Source organism: Onychomys torridus, chromosome 11 (genome assembly GCF_903995425.1).
Source record: "Onychomys torridus chromosome 11, mOncTor1.1, whole genome shotgun sequence".
In the NCBI taxonomy this organism is placed as follows: Eukaryota; Metazoa; Chordata; class Mammalia; order Rodentia; family Cricetidae; genus Onychomys; species Onychomys torridus.
The window spans coordinates 18,635,898-18,653,074 of NC_050453.1; the positions used below are offsets into that span (position 1 = coordinate 18,635,898).

A 17,177-nucleotide genomic window follows, 5' to 3' on the forward strand; every position below is an offset into this window, starting at 1 on the left:
ACAAATGTAATAAAATGTTTGAAGTGGGATGTTGCTGAGAATGTGATAAAATGTTAGTCCTTGCAAATAAAATTTCTAAAAATCCCAAAGCTGTTTAGAGTTTTGTATTTTATTCTGTACAAGTTTCCAGCTTCAGATTATGAACTTTCCTCACTTCATTTTTAGAAAAATTCCAAGTGTCAAAATTCCTCCTGGTCTCACTCTGCTTTTTGTTACCAGTAGTATTGTCAAAGGGTTTAGTATGAAATAATTATGCTGTAGGCTGCTTGGTACATGTTAGGATGCACTTCACAATAAGTACTTTTGAGTAATAGGTTGATGAATTTGACTGGAAGGTGAGAATTAATACTTCATATGCAATATAATCTTTTTCTTATAGACTTTCGTGAATGATGTAAGGATACCAGAGCAAACTTACATCACTTTGAAACTTGAAGATAAGCTGAGATTTGGATATGATATCCTTTTATAATTTTGTGTATTTATTAAATGAATTAAAAATATGTATTATGCTACAAGTTAATATCTAGTGATATAAGAATTCACAATACTAGAAGTTTGTTTATTTAATGTTTTCTGCTTCTTTTTTGGTTACTGGTTCCTAGGAATGATCCTGGAAAGCTTGGTGAGACTTGGCCGTTTCCCATCTTTTTGTGGTTCTGCTATGCATATAATTGAGGTGTTAAAGAACAGAGCTGGGCGGGGTGGGGGGGACACAGTGAAAGTCTTAGTACTGTCTACCTAGGGTTCTTGCCAGGTGAATTATGAGGGCCCAAGTCAGTCTCTTAGGAGGATGTAAAACATTAATCTGCTTTCCCTTCCATGCTATACTGCTGCTTTAATTCAAACTCACATGTCCTATGTTTTCTGATACCAAGTTTACTAGACATCCATGTTGTCATTTAGTGTGTATTTGAAGTTTTGTTTAAAAATCAGAGTCTAATAATTGGACAGTTATATGATTTTACTGTAGAATAGTATGAAGGAATCTAGTAAAATGAAGAAATAGACTAAGCAATAAAAACATTTCTGTTTGTATTTAATAAAAATAAAAAAATTTCTCATTATGATGGAAATTTCTTTTGAGATTTATTTAGTTTTTAAACATTTACCAAAACTCAAATAATAATTTAAAAAGTTAAACATTAGTAACCTGGTAGACCTAGATCACTTTATCAGAGATATTGTCTTAAGTAACTCTAGTTGATACTTAAATGCACTAACATAAATAACAAAAGATAGAATTTTTAAAGTTTAAAATTTAAAGTTAGAATAGTTTTATAGCACATATTACATTTATATTTGAAAAACTGAAAAATATAAATTAAATATGTATTAGTTATATATTCTAAATTTTAAAAAAAAATATGTATGTTGAGCCTTTGAGATGGCTCAGCAGGTAAAGTTACTTGCTTCCAAGACTGGCAACCAGAGATCGATCCTCATGACCCACAAGGTGGAAGGACAGAACAGACTCCTACAATATATTGTGTGACCACTGCATATGTATCTTGGTGTACATGCATACACACACACACACACACACACACACACACACACACACACCAAATAAATACGTGTAAATGTTTTTAATTACATATAGTTAAAAATTGTTTTCAAACAGCTTAAGTTTTATCAGAACTTATGTGCAAGTACCTCCTGTAAATCATTTACTACTAGCCATCTTAAAACATGGGAAATTCTAAGGAATTCAGATTTTAATAACATTTTTTAAAAAGTTAACTTTTGAGTATTAATTCCAGAAGAAACTAGCAAATGCAGTAGAGTATGCTTCTTCTCAAGAGGCTGGATCAGGAAGATGGCTTGAGCATGGTGTGAGAGCACTCTCAAGAAGAGCAGGGTGAATAGGGCATGAAGGAGGAGGCTAAGAAACAACCCATGCTTTTGCAGATTGTTATCTAGTAATAGCAAGCTAACCTTTTTTTCCTAACATGTAACTCACAATACATCTAAAATTGTCCCTATGGACTTCCTCCAAATTGTACAGTCAGTATTGAGCTACCACTGTTATTCAAATGTCCAGTTAATGCTCATTTAGTTGTTTTCATTTAGTGTTTCATGCTGATTGTAATTCTAATACTTTTATATAAAGCACTGGTTCTCAACCTGTGGGTTGTGACCCCTTTTGAGAATTGTTTATCAAATATCCTGAATATCAGTTATTTACATTACAGTTCATAACAGTAGCAAAATTACAGTTATGAAGTGGCAATGAAAATAAGTTTATGGTTGGGATTCATCACATGAGGAACTTTATTATAGGGTCACAGCATTAAGAAGGTTGAGAACCATTGATATAATGAACAGTGGGCTGTTAATTGGCAGAAATTTTATTCCATGGAACAGAATTTTTAAACTTTTATGTGCTAGATATATGTTTCTATATTAGTGATAGTAGACTAGGGAAATTGTCATAATTTATTCATACATAAAATTAAGTTAATAGTCATTCTATATAGACTGTACTAGAGTGGAAAGCTCTGATGAATATCATGTCACCTTAATGGAGAGACAACATTAAAATGGCCTAAGATTTGAACTAGAGAACGTAGTGTATATGCAATAAGTCTGTTTTCTGACTAGAGAAACTTTTTGAAAAGCATGAACTCAGTGAAATATTCCAGTTTTCAAAATGACCATAAACTCAAGACAAATGACCACAAATGTGTCAGGTAAGGAGACCTAATAAGTTCATTCATTTCATATTTGTTAGATGCTTCCTGTTATGCAAGTGTAGTTTTGTTGGACGGGGATATACTAAATGTTTTTGGTTTGTTTGTTTGTTTTTGTTTTGTTTTGTTTCTTTTTTTTCAAGACAGGGTTTCTCTGTGTAGCTTTGCACCTATCCTGGAACTTACTTGGTAGCCAAGGCTGGCCTGGAACTCACAGAGATCCACCTGCCTCTGCCTCCCAAGTGCCGGGATTAAAGGCGTGCGCCATGACTGCCCTGCTTTCATATCATCTATATTCTATTACTATCCTCTTCAATACTACTTTTTCCTACTCTCTTGACCTTTCTAGTTTCATGACACATACCCTTACCCCACACACATATATACATACATATGCACATTAAGTCCACATACAAAATAGAAAATGTGGTATTTGTCTTTCTGAATTTTAAGTACTTTGCTTAATTACTGATCCATCCACATTCATACATACTTTAGAATTTCTTTTTGCTTTATAGCTAAGTAAAATTCCATCATGTGTCTACACTATATCTTCATTAAACATTGAACTGTTGATAGACATCGGGGCTGGCTCCATTTCCTTGCTCCTCTGAATAAAGAATAACAAATATAGATGTTCAAGTACCTCTGGTGGAATGTAGAGTACTTTGGGTACATGCCCAGATGTGGTGGATAACAGGATCATATAGCTGTCTTTTTGTTTTTTGAGACACTTTGGTACAGGTGCCTATAATTTTTCTATCAATTTATACTCCCATCAACAATGAATACATGTTTCTCCTACCCCATATCTTCACCAGCATTTATTATACTTTATTTTCCTAATAATAGTCCTAATGTGGTGAGGTAGTACTTTTGATTTTTATTTTTCTGATGGATGTTCAATATCCTCTGTGTGTGTGTGTGTGTGTGTGTGTGTGTGTGTGTGTGTGTGTGTGTGTGTTTAGGTATATGTATAGGTATATACTTGTTTGTCTTCAGAATTTTTTTAAAAATCCATTTAATGATTTGTAGTTGTTCCTGTGGGGGTCAATTTTTGAAGTTCATTATGTGTTCTGGATATTAACCCCATTCTAAGTGTACACACACGTTTCCTCCCATTCTTTGGGCTATCTGTTCACTCTGCTGGTAGTTTACTTAGCTGTGAGGAAGTTTCATAATTCCACACAATCCCACCTTTGGCTGTTTGCTGTGGTATCAAATCCTGTTCAGAAAGTTTCAGATCATGCCTTGAAACGTTTTACCCTAGCATTATCAGCAATTCAGGTTCTAAATTAAGACCTTTCATCCACTTTGAGTTGATTTCTGTGCCAGATTTGGATCTGATTTCATTCTTCTGAAAGTGGATATCCAGTTTTGCCTGTAGCCCTGATTTTTAATAGAGTGTCTTTGTTGCAGCATGTGTTTGGGACAACCGTGTCATATCAGCTGTCCAAAGCTGTGTTCCATTGGTCAGTATGTCTCTCTTTATGCCAGAACCATGCTGTCTCTGCCACTGTTGCTCTGAGGTATACTTTGGAGATCAGGTATTATGATATATCTAGCAATGTTCTTGTTAATTAGACTCATAGCCTTTTGTGTTTCTGTATTTATTTCTAGATTATTTTTTCTAGTTGTATGAAGAAAGACATTGGGATTTTGATTAAGATTGTATTAAGTCTGTATGTTACTTTGGGTAACAGCCATTTTCAAGAAAAAATCCTGCCAGTCTAGGAGCGTTTCTATGGTCAGCTATTTTTCCAGTGTCTTAAATCTTCATTGAAAAAGTCGACTTCCTTGATTAGGTATATCCCTATGTACCAATTTTGACAGATAGATGAAATGTTTTTTCATAATTTTTTTCTCAGCAAATTTGTTATTTGAGAATTAAAATACTACTGGTTTGTCTTGTTTTAAAAACATTTTTATGCCTTTCAACATTTCTGAAAGTGTTTACGATCTCATGGAGTCTGGAGCCTGGTAGGTATAGGATTGTCACATGTGCAGATGAGGATAATTTGACTCCTTCCTTTTGTATTTTATGTCTTTCTTTTAATTTCTGAGGCAAAAAAGTGCTAGACCAGTGGTTTTCAACTTTCCTAATGTTGTGACTCTTGTGAACCCCAACTGTAAAATTATTTTGTGCTGCATAGTGTAATTTTGTTACTGTTATGAATTGTAATATAAATATATGATATTCAGGATATCTAGTATGCCACCTCTGTGGGAGTTGTGACCCTCAGGTTGAGAACTGCTTCCTAGATGATTTCCACTAAATGTTTACTTACATGTATATTTTTGTGTATCAGCAAATATGTATATGACACAAAAGGGAAAAATTTTAATAATGCAAAGCAGTAGGAAGCCACTTTGTTGACAAGAAAGCTCAAGACAGAATTCTGTAAGTAAATTCTTTGGGAGTGTGGATTCTGTTCACTAAATTATTGGGTAAGAACAAAGATTAATGGATTGAACAGAGTATTCTCCAAGGTTGTTTATAGCTCTAAGAAGTTCTGTTAATAAGTTTATTGCTTTAATTACATTTGGACATCCATCTTCTCCCTCCCTCCCCCCTCTCTGTCTCACAGACACGCACACACACACACATCACAGTGATTACAGTTTTCTACCCTTGAAGTAATTGATAAATGCTTTGAATTAGTAAAGGAGGGTAGAATTTAGTACATGATTATAAAATTTCTTTCATTGTAAGACTAAATAATGGTAGGAAATAAGACCTCTAGTGAATTGATCTTTAGTAAGAAGCCTTGTTTTGGTATAATAATGAAAGCATTCATTATATCTAGCACTTGTTCTCATGTGTATAGAATCATTGTTTTATAATATAATATGACCTTATTGCAGTACATGGAGGGAAGGGGGTGGTATGGTTGCATATGAACCCTAATTATAGCATTCATTTTTTTGTACTTAGAAAATGAACCTCATTTTTTTATCAAAGTTTATGAAATCCTGAGTACTCAGTTCCTTCAGGATTTGCTGTTGGGTATTGACTCATGAGACATTCTTACACTTTTGTGACTAGGTATCTATAAGTTTCTTCATTTTGATCCTGTCATATTCTTATTTGTGAAAATTAAAAATGTTTGGACTCTAATTGTTTGAAGACTAGTATTGCCTGAGATTACACTTATTAGACTTTTAAGGTTGTTAATATTTTAAATGACAAATTATATATTCTAAGTACTTTTTAATATGAAAGGAAGTATTACAGGCAAATGCTACATTCCAGATACTCTGAGCTGCCAGAAGAATCTCAAATTTGAGGATAGCCTAGTGACCTTGTCTATAAAAAAATGGTTTTTCAAACCTGAGGATGTGCTTCAGTGTTAGAGTACTTGTTTAGCATGTGCAAGGTCCTGGGTTTAATCCCCAGGACCTGTACAAATAGATGATAAGTAAAAGTAATTCTGTATTTACTCTTGAAAAAGGACAGTTTCCAAAGTGTGTCTGATGGCCATTTTCAAGCACAGTGACCAAAATTTTAGAGTTATATTCTTCCTTAGCTCTATTTACATACAAATCTCTTCACTGTAGTTCGAGGAGAAATGAGGGTCCCTGAAGAAGCTCTTAAGGTAAGAGTTTATCTTTGTTGTTAGCCTATTACTCACTACAGTTGACTTCTTTCATGGAAGCTTCCTTTTGATTTTAAATGTTTTGTAGCATGAAAAGTTTACCATTCAGCTTCAATTGTCCCAGAAGTCTTCAGAATCAGAATTACCAAAATCGGCAAGTGCTAAAGGCACAGATTCAAAAGTGGATACTACTCCAGAAGTGCAGCACAGAGCTACAGAAGCTCTGAAATCTGAGGAGAAATCCATGGGTAAGTTGTCTGTATGATCTGGAGAATGATCTACAATAGCCATATCTATCTATCTGTTCAGAGGGAGGGAAGGAAGGGGGAGGAGAGGAAGAGAGGAAGCAGGAAAGGAAAAGATCATGAAGTTGGGGACTCAGAGAAACCAACTGTGGAAGCACCTTTAAAGCAGCCAACTAGAGTTTCCAGTACAAGTCCCAGGCAGAATAGACTGTCCCTTAGGGTGAGGCTTCCAAGTAACAACAACTAAAATATAGAAAGGTAGCGTCATCTAGTAGGTTGCTCACAATATCCAGCAGAAACTAACTGGGGAAACTGAGGCAGTCAGCTGCAGTTCTCATTTCAGCTTTCCAGAGTTCTGTTTCTAGCTTCTCTCTTCGTCTGCAGACACTTCCATATTATGGGATAAACAATAATAACCTATCTTGGAAATAGTTTACCTTTTAGCTGTCCTCAAGGACACATGTTTTACTTTTGGGCTCTTTTGTTTTTCTCTCCCTCCCTGTCAAAGTTAGGGGGACTAGCCCATCCCCAGACCTTAAAGGACACTTTGAGACAAATCCACTTGAGGTCTAAAGTGGGGGTTGGTGTCTTCCCCACTTCCAGAGCTAGCTTCTCAATGACCTGAAACAACACACGATAAACAGTTTGTCAGTAATAATGTACATTACAGTAACAGCACATGATCATTGTCAATAATTTACATTACAATAAGTAACTCCTTTAGAAATTCTGAATTTATACTTGGTTTATTCTTTGTTCTCATTTGTGTCTATACCTGCATAAAAATAATGTATACTAGTGATTGATCCCAGAGTGCATTTTTATATAGCCAGTTTTCCCTAGAAATATCCCTTAAATATATTAAATATTTAAGGAAAGTGATTTTAATATTTGAAGAAAATAATAGTTTATTATTTTATATTATCTATATTTCTTTGAATTATAATTGAAATAAAAGGGGAAATGTAATAATACTACACCATCCTCATATCATCTAATACTTACGGTTTTAATTTGTAAATTAAATATTAAATTTAATAACTACAAAGATTCTTTATGTAGATAATTCCTTCACATAACAAACGTATTAAATTGATAAACAGTACTACAACTACTGAAACTAAAGGTCTTAATATTGAGTTACAAATGTAGTTATTGTATGATACCCTTATGTTGTTGCTCATGCCAATATTTGCTTTAGTTTCATCTTTTATATATTTAGATTTAATGACATTTCTGATTGGACTGGTTTGATTATTCCTTTGGTAATTCTAACAAAATTATTTTATCTAAGACACTTCTGTGTAAATACTCAAAGATCATTTGTTACCTAGGCTCAGTTATATATCATAGAGCCCGTAACACTTAACCAAAAGCTTTTGGATTATATATATAGCAAGTTGTATTTCTTAGTCATTGCTGATTTTCATTTACTTTGTCATGTCTAGTGCTGTTTAAGGTCATATGCAAATGTTACATTAATGGAAGTAGAGTACTTTGAGTCAACTAAGTAAATCTAGAGTCATGCAAAATATATTTTCTTACTTCATTTGCTTTAGAAAGATGTTTTTCCTGGCTCTTTTAGATGTTTCTGCTATGCCCCGTGGCACTCCATTATATGGGCAGCCATCATGGTGGGGAGATGATGAGGTGGATGAGCAAAGAGCTCTCAGGTCTAATGGCAAGCCTGAAGAGAAGCATCACGACACTGGGACTTCGGGTAAGACCTCAGTGGCTATGATATCAAGTTCATATTGGGCAAGTGTTTATATTCCAAACAAAAGTCCATCTACTCTGAAAAATGGTCTCTACCATAACTTGATTTTTTTAAGGGTGATGATGGCTTTGCTCTTGTAATACATTATGAATCTAACATAAAATATTACATACAGTATCTTTATAAAATCATGTATACAGTATCTTTATAAAGTCATGTTATATTTTTCCAGCTTATGAAATTATAAAAACTATAGCAGATTAATGCCATAAGTAGACATTTTAAGTATTTTAAAATATTTAAATGAATTAATAGTAGGGATATGTGAGTTACATATTTTTGCTTGATTCATACTCATATACTCACTGTAAAATAAAAAACATTCTGTTATGTTCAGAAATATAATATGAAATTGTAAGTTCTTTAAAGTCCCAGCATGCTTACTTTATTGAGGTAAGATAGCAATATGGTTCAGAGTTCAGCAGCCAAAGAACCGACTTAGAGCCTCACATTAGTAACTAAGGAACATGGTTCTTTTGTTGGTGGTATGGTTAAGTGGTGACCAGTGTCCAGAAAAGTCAAGATTTCCAAGATAAATGGAGATACCAGTTGTCACATAAAGTTGTTGAAAGACATCAGAACTGAAGGATGGAGCAAACTGGAGGAATTAAGTACAGACACCAAGGATCAGTTTGGAGACATAGTGTGACTCTGAGGCAAGGACAAACCCCATCAGAACTCTTTCAAGATTTTTTTTTAACTTCATTTATACAAAGTAAGCAGGGCAGTTTTCTTAGTTGGAGAATTATGAACATTCTGTCTTTTGATATAGTCTAATTAGACCAGAGTACAAGTCTTTAAAAAGCTGTCATGATCAAGTAGGTCTTATGACGCCAAACTTTAAAATAACTTTCCATCACAGCTTTGTTTCTTCACCAATGCTTTTTCTTGGTATCATTTAATATAATTTAACATGCCTTCAGATGTAAGTGAAGGAACTGCTGTCTGATACTAAGTAGGAAAGGAATCTCTTGGCTCCCATCCTGATTTCTCTCAGGGTTGTTTCACCCACATCGCAGTAAATTTTGCATAGCAAATATGAACTGATCTTCAGTTTAGTTCAAAGGAGAGTGACTTTGTTTTACCTGACAAGTAGATTTGGAACTTTTTGTTCCCTAGTGCACCTTGTATCTGATTATTACTGTTTCAGTGTTCTCTCCCAATGCACCCTCACATAAATTGTGCTAATTACTACCTCCTCTCCTCCCACAGTATGTTTAGTGTAAAGTACTAAATGATACTATACTGCTAGTGTACAGTACTGCTTCGTTTATTTTTTTTGTGTAAATCTTTGTGACTGAGCTCTAAATTCCTTACCTCAAGTACCATATATTCTAACTCATTTTGCACTAGAGCTGACTGTCTGTTATGAGTTAGAGGGAATAGAACCAATTGGATGGGTTAGAAAACGGATGAATTTCACTGTTGCAAAATTTGGAAAATAATTGTATGATAGTGAAAATTAAGGAGCCATAAAAAAATATGTAGCCTTTGCTTCCTCACACAACTTTGAAATTCTGCCATACATAACTTGTAAAATACAATGACACATGCAAATGACTATGGTAAAGAGTAGAACCATGACAAATGATAGCAAGCATTCAGTTGTATTTACTTTGTCCACCTCTTCCACATGATTTGTGTGCATCTCCTCATCATGGTAATATCTAAAGGTAGTAGTTACTGTTATTTTGCCCATTTTATAGAGAAAAGAATTGAGACACAGTGATGTTAATTTACTTATTGAAGAGAGCACTGTTCATGAGATTCCAAAAATAGACACACCAAATTCCCATACACCAGGTGCAGAGCATGCTTCATTTACCATTGAATTTGATGATAGTACATCAGGAAAAGTAACTATTAGACACCATGTGACAAAATTCACTTCTGACCAGCACCACCAGTTGAAGGCCTCTACAGATTGAGACCCTGTCTCAATCATAAATAAATAAATGAATGAATGAATGAATGAATAAATAAAGCCAACCTAGACTATATAAGACCTATCTCAAAATAAACATATATATATATATATATATATGTGTGTGTGTGTGTGTGCATATTTATATGTATATATATATATTTAGCTGTTAATATTGTCTAGGCATACAAATTCAGTTCTAGCTTAGTTACTAAATTACTTTTTAAATTCTTGGTAATTGAGACTAATTATAAAATATTAGTATAACAAATACTACTCCAGGTAGTTTAATTTGGCTTAAATAAAAATGGCTGTGAATAGAAATAATGAGATTGATAAACTCCAGACTGTGATCTTTCAATGCTGTAAGAGAAGAAAGCTGTTTAATTTTTCTAGCATGATCTTAAAACTCCTTAGCAATTTCTCTAATAAGTATTTCTAGTCAGACTACAGTTCTAACAGGACTACTCCTTTCATAATTTTGTCTACAGAGAAATTAATCTCTGTTCATATACTAAATTTTCCAGATGATTGAACTTTAATTTTACAACTGAGTTATTGAAAAGTTAAACCTTTGTCATAAATCATGATGAAATGTAATATCTACATCACCACCTTCTTAGACAGAAAAAACTGAGCAATTTAAGTTTTTCCTTTATTACTGAGAATCATCATTGTGTAAGTTGTGTGTAAGAACAACAAAACCTTACAGTAATGTCCTCCAGAGCCTGAGCCTCCAAAGCTCTTGATACAGAGTAGCACTGGGATACTGTTTTTAAGGTCAATCTGCTCTTGATTTTCATCTTACCTCTCCTCCTTGCCATAATAATTTCTCTGAAATACTTGGACTTTTCTTTGTTAAACCAAATGGAGTAAATTTTGAAAATAGTAATTTTTACTTTGAAAGTTTCTATTCTTAAATAGTATCTGCCTTTTGTGTCATTTTTTGACAGCATGACCATGGCTATTGTGATCATCATTATTTTAGTAGTGGAGCCTGATACCTTCTGTATCATATTCCACATATTTAGTGACAAAAATATTACTCTGTAACATAAAAGATGGTTTTGTTTTAATTTCATATTCAGTGTACTATAATGAAAGCAAGTATAGCACCTAATGAATTATACGAAGATGTAATATTTGAAATGTTATTTCAGAAGACTAAATACTGAGTGTGATTAAAAATGATTGGAAACAGCCTCATATGCCTGTATTGCCTTTTTTTTTCCTAGTAAATTGTAATTGTTTTGCTATGAAATCTGCTTAAAATAAGGTTGATATTTGAGCCTTAGGAAAATTTATTTCATATTAATTCTTCTATGATAGTAGGCTGCCTTGTTAATAGATATTGTATTTTATTTTGATACTGTATTTTATTTTCTCAACTAAAAGGCAGCTTGTCTTCCTCTTTTTTCTTGTATATTGTGCTACCAACAACACCTCTTTTCACATCTTTATGTGGTCAGTGGCTTAAGCAGTGGAGGGATTGTCACTGTGTTCCATGTTTGCCTGCTCTCCTTGCCACTCACCGCTTGTTACTCAGCTTTCACCCAGCAGGGGTGTACATTCTGCTCTACAGAGGCCTAGACTAAGTTTCTTCCAGACTTCCTAGCTGACTACAGAATTTCTAGTTTTGTGTTATTTCTTTCATACTACTGCTTGAATTGCCATGTTGCAAGTAAGCCACATGTTTTATCACTAACCACTCTTCCCTTATAACATGTGTGTCATCTCTCAAGATTCTATATTATCAATTTTGTCCTAAAGTAGGGTCTCTGAATATAATAGAGACTGGTTAAGTGGAATTGTTACTTCCAAAGCATCGCTTATATATTTACTTTCTATCTTCGTCCTCACTTGATTGCCTCTTCACTCTTAGAGCCCTATATTTGTTCTCAGGTGTTTCAAATAGCTCATTCTGGTAACTGGATTAGGTAATTCATGCTTTTTCTATCATACTGTGTGTGTGTATATTTACACACGTGTGTGAATGGAACATCTCCATCTATATGTTAATTCTTTCTCACCTTGATTTCTAGATTTTCTAGTCGAAAAATGTATGGGCCTGTCCATGCAGGGTCTGTCTTTTCCTGCTCTGAATTTTTTTTTAAAGATTTATTTATTTATTATGTATACAGTGTTTGCATGTATCCCTGCAGGCCAGAAGAGGGCACCGCACCAGATCTCATTATAGATGGTTCTGAGCCACCATGTGGTTGCTGGGAATTGAACTCAGGTCCTCTGGAAGAGCAGTCGGTGCTCTTAACCTCTGAGCCATCTCTCCAGCCCCTGCTTTGATTTTTTTCCCCCATTGCTGCTGTTTATTTTGCATCTCCTGTTGATAATTGGATCCTAGTCAAGATGGTTTCAATTCTGTGACTTTTTTCTGTCATATAAATGCTATTGTTTTTCATCCACATTATCATCTGCCTTCTGATTCTTAGAATAATGCAAATGGTCATTACCAATGACTCTCATACTGCAGGTTCCCAAGTGTTTTGAATTCTTTCTCATTTTCCTCATTAGGGTGCAGCATAGATGCCAAGCAAGTGGAGGAACAGTCTGCAGCTGCAAGTGAAGAAGCACTTTTTCCTTTCTGTAGGGAACCAAGTTATTTTGAAATTCCTACAAAAGAATTCCAGCAGCCATCACAAATAGCGGAGAGCACTATTCATGAGATTCCAACAAAAGACACACCAAGCTCCCACACAGCAGGTGCAGGGCATGCTTCATTTACCATTGAATTTGATGACAGCACACCAGGAAAAGTAACTATTAGAGACCACGTGACAAAATTCACTTCTGACCAGCGCCACAAGTCAAAGAAGGCCTCTTCTGGAACTCAAGACTTGCCAGGAATTCAGACAGGAATGATGGCGCCAGAAAACAAAGTAGCTGATTGGCTAGCACAAAACAACCCTCCTCAAATGGTGTGGGAGAGAACAGAAGAGGATTCCAAGAGCATTAAAAGTGATGTTCCTGTGTACTTGAAAAGGTTGAAAGGTAAAGTGACTTTCACAGATTCCTATTGTATCATAAGGAAAAGTTGGTCATCAAAGTTACCAGACTGCTATTACTTAATTATACAGTGGAACATATCTGCTTTTTCAAATTTACATTTAATTTTGAAGCTCAAAAGCAAACAACACTGTTATGTTCAAATTACTCATTTAAAATAGCCTTTCTTCATTTTCTTCCCAATGTGGTTACATTGGTTTTGGGAGGAAGTGGTTATTTATGTCATTCATTATCTTTATTTTTTCCTACAGAAATACAAAAATCTATTAATTATACAAAATACAATTTCCTAGAAGATAATCCCCATCATTTTCTTGATTTAAAGAAAGGATACGTATAGTTCTTTTCTATGTATCATGCTTCCAATAAAGTATCATATCTAGATTTTGAAAACAAAATTAAGCTACTTGGTGTGGGCTGAAAGTTCTATTGAGATCAGATAGTCGTCACATTACTGATGGGGTGCTTCAAACTGTAAGCTGTTTGCAGAGGCTGCTCACAAAACATACAGTTTAGATGTATTTACAAGGTATCTATTATTCTGATGCAAAATTTGTGCTATCAAGAATTATAATTTAAATGTTTATTTGTAGACATTAATTATATGTTACTATATAGTAACATTAGCTATTGTATGTACTGTATTCAACACTTGATCACAATCATTAAAACCGTGACGCATGTACATTGATTGTAGCAAATAATCAGCTTCATTTCCACCGGTTTTGTGAATTGAATCTTCTTTGAAATTGTCTTATTCTGTCGTTTTTAAGTATGCTATCAACACAGGAATGGGTTTGAACAAATGACAATTGTATGTGACTCTAACCATTCTATGGCTTTTATTAGGAGCTTATTAATTCTATTTTTTAAAAATGCTTTTTGCAGTAGGGATCACATGTAACCTACTCTGTCCCTTAATACTTCTGGACTTCAGCATATGGTGTTATCTAGTGACTTCATTGTTAATGACAGAACTGACTGGCTTAATCCATATCATATACCCTGGAATTTTGGTCAAGTAATGAAGAAATAGGAATTTATACGTAGTTCCATTGGTTTCTAAGACATTTCAGGATAGTAAAATCATATGATTACCTAATTCTTTGTTGTCACCTATTAAAATATTTAGTCATAGTCATCAGTAGTCATCTGGCATAAAGGCTTTTGAGTTCTAATGTGATATATTTACTCCTACTAGATATTTATACATAATTGAAAAATATGCATGCACAGGTTAAAGGTAACATTTGTAAACTGACCATTAGTATAAATTTGATGAATAATATTAATAAGCTATTATGATATCAGAGGTAGTATATACCTTGAAAATGAGTTGTCTTAAAATTCATACTTTTACTAAATATATGGAGGTGAATTGAAAAGATCCTTTAGGAGGGTACCATTTAAAAACCTTTCTTAAGAGGCTAGAGAGGTAGCTCAGCAGATAGGACCCAGGTTCAGTTTCTAGCATTTAGATGGTATCTCCATACCATCCATAAAGGAGAAATCCAGGGCCCTCTTCTGACTTCCTCAGGAAGGAGGCACTCACAGCTTGAACAAACATACATGCAGGAAAAACATTCATAGACATAAAATAAGATAAATATTTAGGAAAAAGAATTTTGAAATCCTTTCATAGCAGTGCCATTGTTATTGTTTCCTGTGTTAACAATTATTTTAAGCCATCATTTTAGTATATTCTCTGCTCTTCACCAAGACCGTTTTTGCCTAATTAATAGTAGAATCATTAATATCCATATGAATACTATCTCTATACTGATCACTATATATTTTAAATTTTTGCCAAAAATTGGTCTAATCACTATCAATTTTGAATTTGATTTACAGGTAAGCATTTTGCAGTGTGGTAGCTGGGAACTCTTCTTTCAGATTTAACATCCTATTTTTAAAGCCCTTCAAATAAAACCTTTCACAGCAATAACTCACTTTGTATCTCAAATAGACCTATGTTATTTCTTCATACTTTATTCACAAATGATGTTTGATTTCCTTCATAAATCAGAGCTGCTATCAATAGATAACAAGTTTCCCACTGTGTAGGTTATGAAAGGGGTACATTGAGATTGTGAATAACTGAAGGAAGACAGTAGTTAATAACAATTTCTTAAAATTTGGACTTTTTAGCAAGTATAAAAGTCAGTTAACAGTTGATACAAGATAGATAGATAGATAGACAGGCAGGCAGGCAGGCAGGCAGGCAGACAGATGCCTTGCTCCTACAAGAGTAAAGTGCACGCGCTTTGGGACAGTGAGGAAAATAATGTTCACAAAGCCCATACACTTTCACCCTTTAGGAGAGTTGCAGCTTCTTTAGCCATAGCTTCTTACGGAGTACAGCCAAGCTAACTTGAGAGATAGTAAATGAACTTCTAGATTTAGGCATAATTAGTGGAGGACAGATGGCTTAAGAAGCATGTCGAGCATTTCCTGGTGGTCTTTTTGCTATGTAGAAACAGAAGATTGCTGCTCTGATCTGATGCCTCACCTTCTCACCTTGTGTAATATACAGAAGCACTAGAAGGAATAGTAATTTTATAAGAAACAAAGTGACTAATCTCCAACAGATTAGTAACAGGAAAGATATGAAACTGGTGTTTTTATTAAAAATTCTGGTTGTATGTTTATTTGGTCTTGCTGTACAGGAAATATTATAGTTCATTCCTTTGGACCTTAGCAAACTGAATTCCTGTTCACTATATCCAACCCAGTATGTTTTAAACATTGCTATAGTAAAAAATTGTATTTCAACTGGTAGTTATATGTGTATTTGCTTTCCGTATGTTATTCGTGATTCCTAGATTAATTATCAGTGGCAGAGATTCTGCTTATTAAACACATTTTTTTCAGATTACATTTTGGATAGTAAATGATTTGAAGGGTTTTAAATTTGTCCCATTGTTTTTTATATTAATATATCACTTTGAATGTGCCCAGCCCCCATTATTTTACTTTAATAGTGCTCTCCGTTACTCTTTTTCAAGATTTTCAATTTTACCATTCCCTTGTCTGTCCTTGTTCCTTTTATGTGCTACATTTTACAGGTAATTCTCTTGTGTTAAATTATCAGGACTGTTGGCAGCTTCCAAATTTACTACAAACAAGCCCATGTACTTTATAAGTCCTTCCCCTAGACATACTCTCAGATTCTTTCAGACACATCAAATCTTTTCTTTGATTGTTTCTCTTGTTGGCTAGCACATTATTAACAGGTGTTCATATTAGAGTAGACAGCCTGGGAATGTTCATAATTGGATTACTTCTGCAAGATTGGAATCTGCCAACATATATTCCATTGTAACTAGATTCATTTATAACTTTGAAAGGATTTTAGTTAATCCTTGATTGGTGACTCTATCTGAATCATGCCTAGAGTAACTCTTGCTCTGATCCAGAAAACCTTTGGTGAGGAAGCTGGTGTTTGAAAATTCACGTATGTTTTAATGTGACTATGTTTTTCTGGATATGACATCTGCCTATATGTGTACCATGTAATTTAGGAGATGGAAGGGTGTCACGGATTTGTCTTTGTTAGTGCTCTCAGCATCCTTGAACTCTTTCAAGCCACTAGAGTTTAGAAATCTCTGCTAAGAAAACATTTGCAAAAATGATGTCATTATTAATAAAAGCTATAAATTTCAATCTTCTATTGAAAGGTATGCCGAACTTTTAAAAGTATTAAATATCACAATTTAGATATACTCCATTTTATGACATTTATGTTCTATTTAATAATAAGTTGTTTCAGTTACACCAGTCTTTTAAAGTATTACTCTTACCTTTTGAGATTATGACTTCATTTCCCCATTTCCTTTCCTCCCTCCAGACTCTCCTATACACCCCTTCTCAGCTCAGTCTCTTTCAAATTATTGCCCTGGTTTTCATGCATTCTTGTTATAA

General features: G+C 34.1%; 1 protein-coding gene across 7 annotated transcripts in view; it reads left to right on the forward strand.

Moving 5' to 3' along the window:
* The window catches only part of Cep170 (centrosomal protein 170), a 95,812-nt gene that overhangs the window by 33,858 nt on the left and 44,777 nt on the right, over positions 1 to 17,177 (forward strand). For all 7 annotated transcript variants that reach the window (XM_036201781.1, XM_036201782.1, XM_036201783.1 and 4 more), the window contains exons 4-8: positions 380 to 458; positions 6,231 to 6,289; positions 6,378 to 6,537; positions 8,120 to 8,254; positions 12,765 to 13,241. In XM_036201781.1, the coding sequence (XP_036057674.1) occupies positions 380 to 458; positions 6,231 to 6,289; positions 6,378 to 6,537; positions 8,120 to 8,254; positions 12,765 to 13,241 (910 nt within the window). The remainder of the gene's footprint in view (positions 1 to 379; positions 459 to 6,230; positions 6,290 to 6,377; positions 6,538 to 8,119; positions 8,255 to 12,764; positions 13,242 to 17,177) is intronic.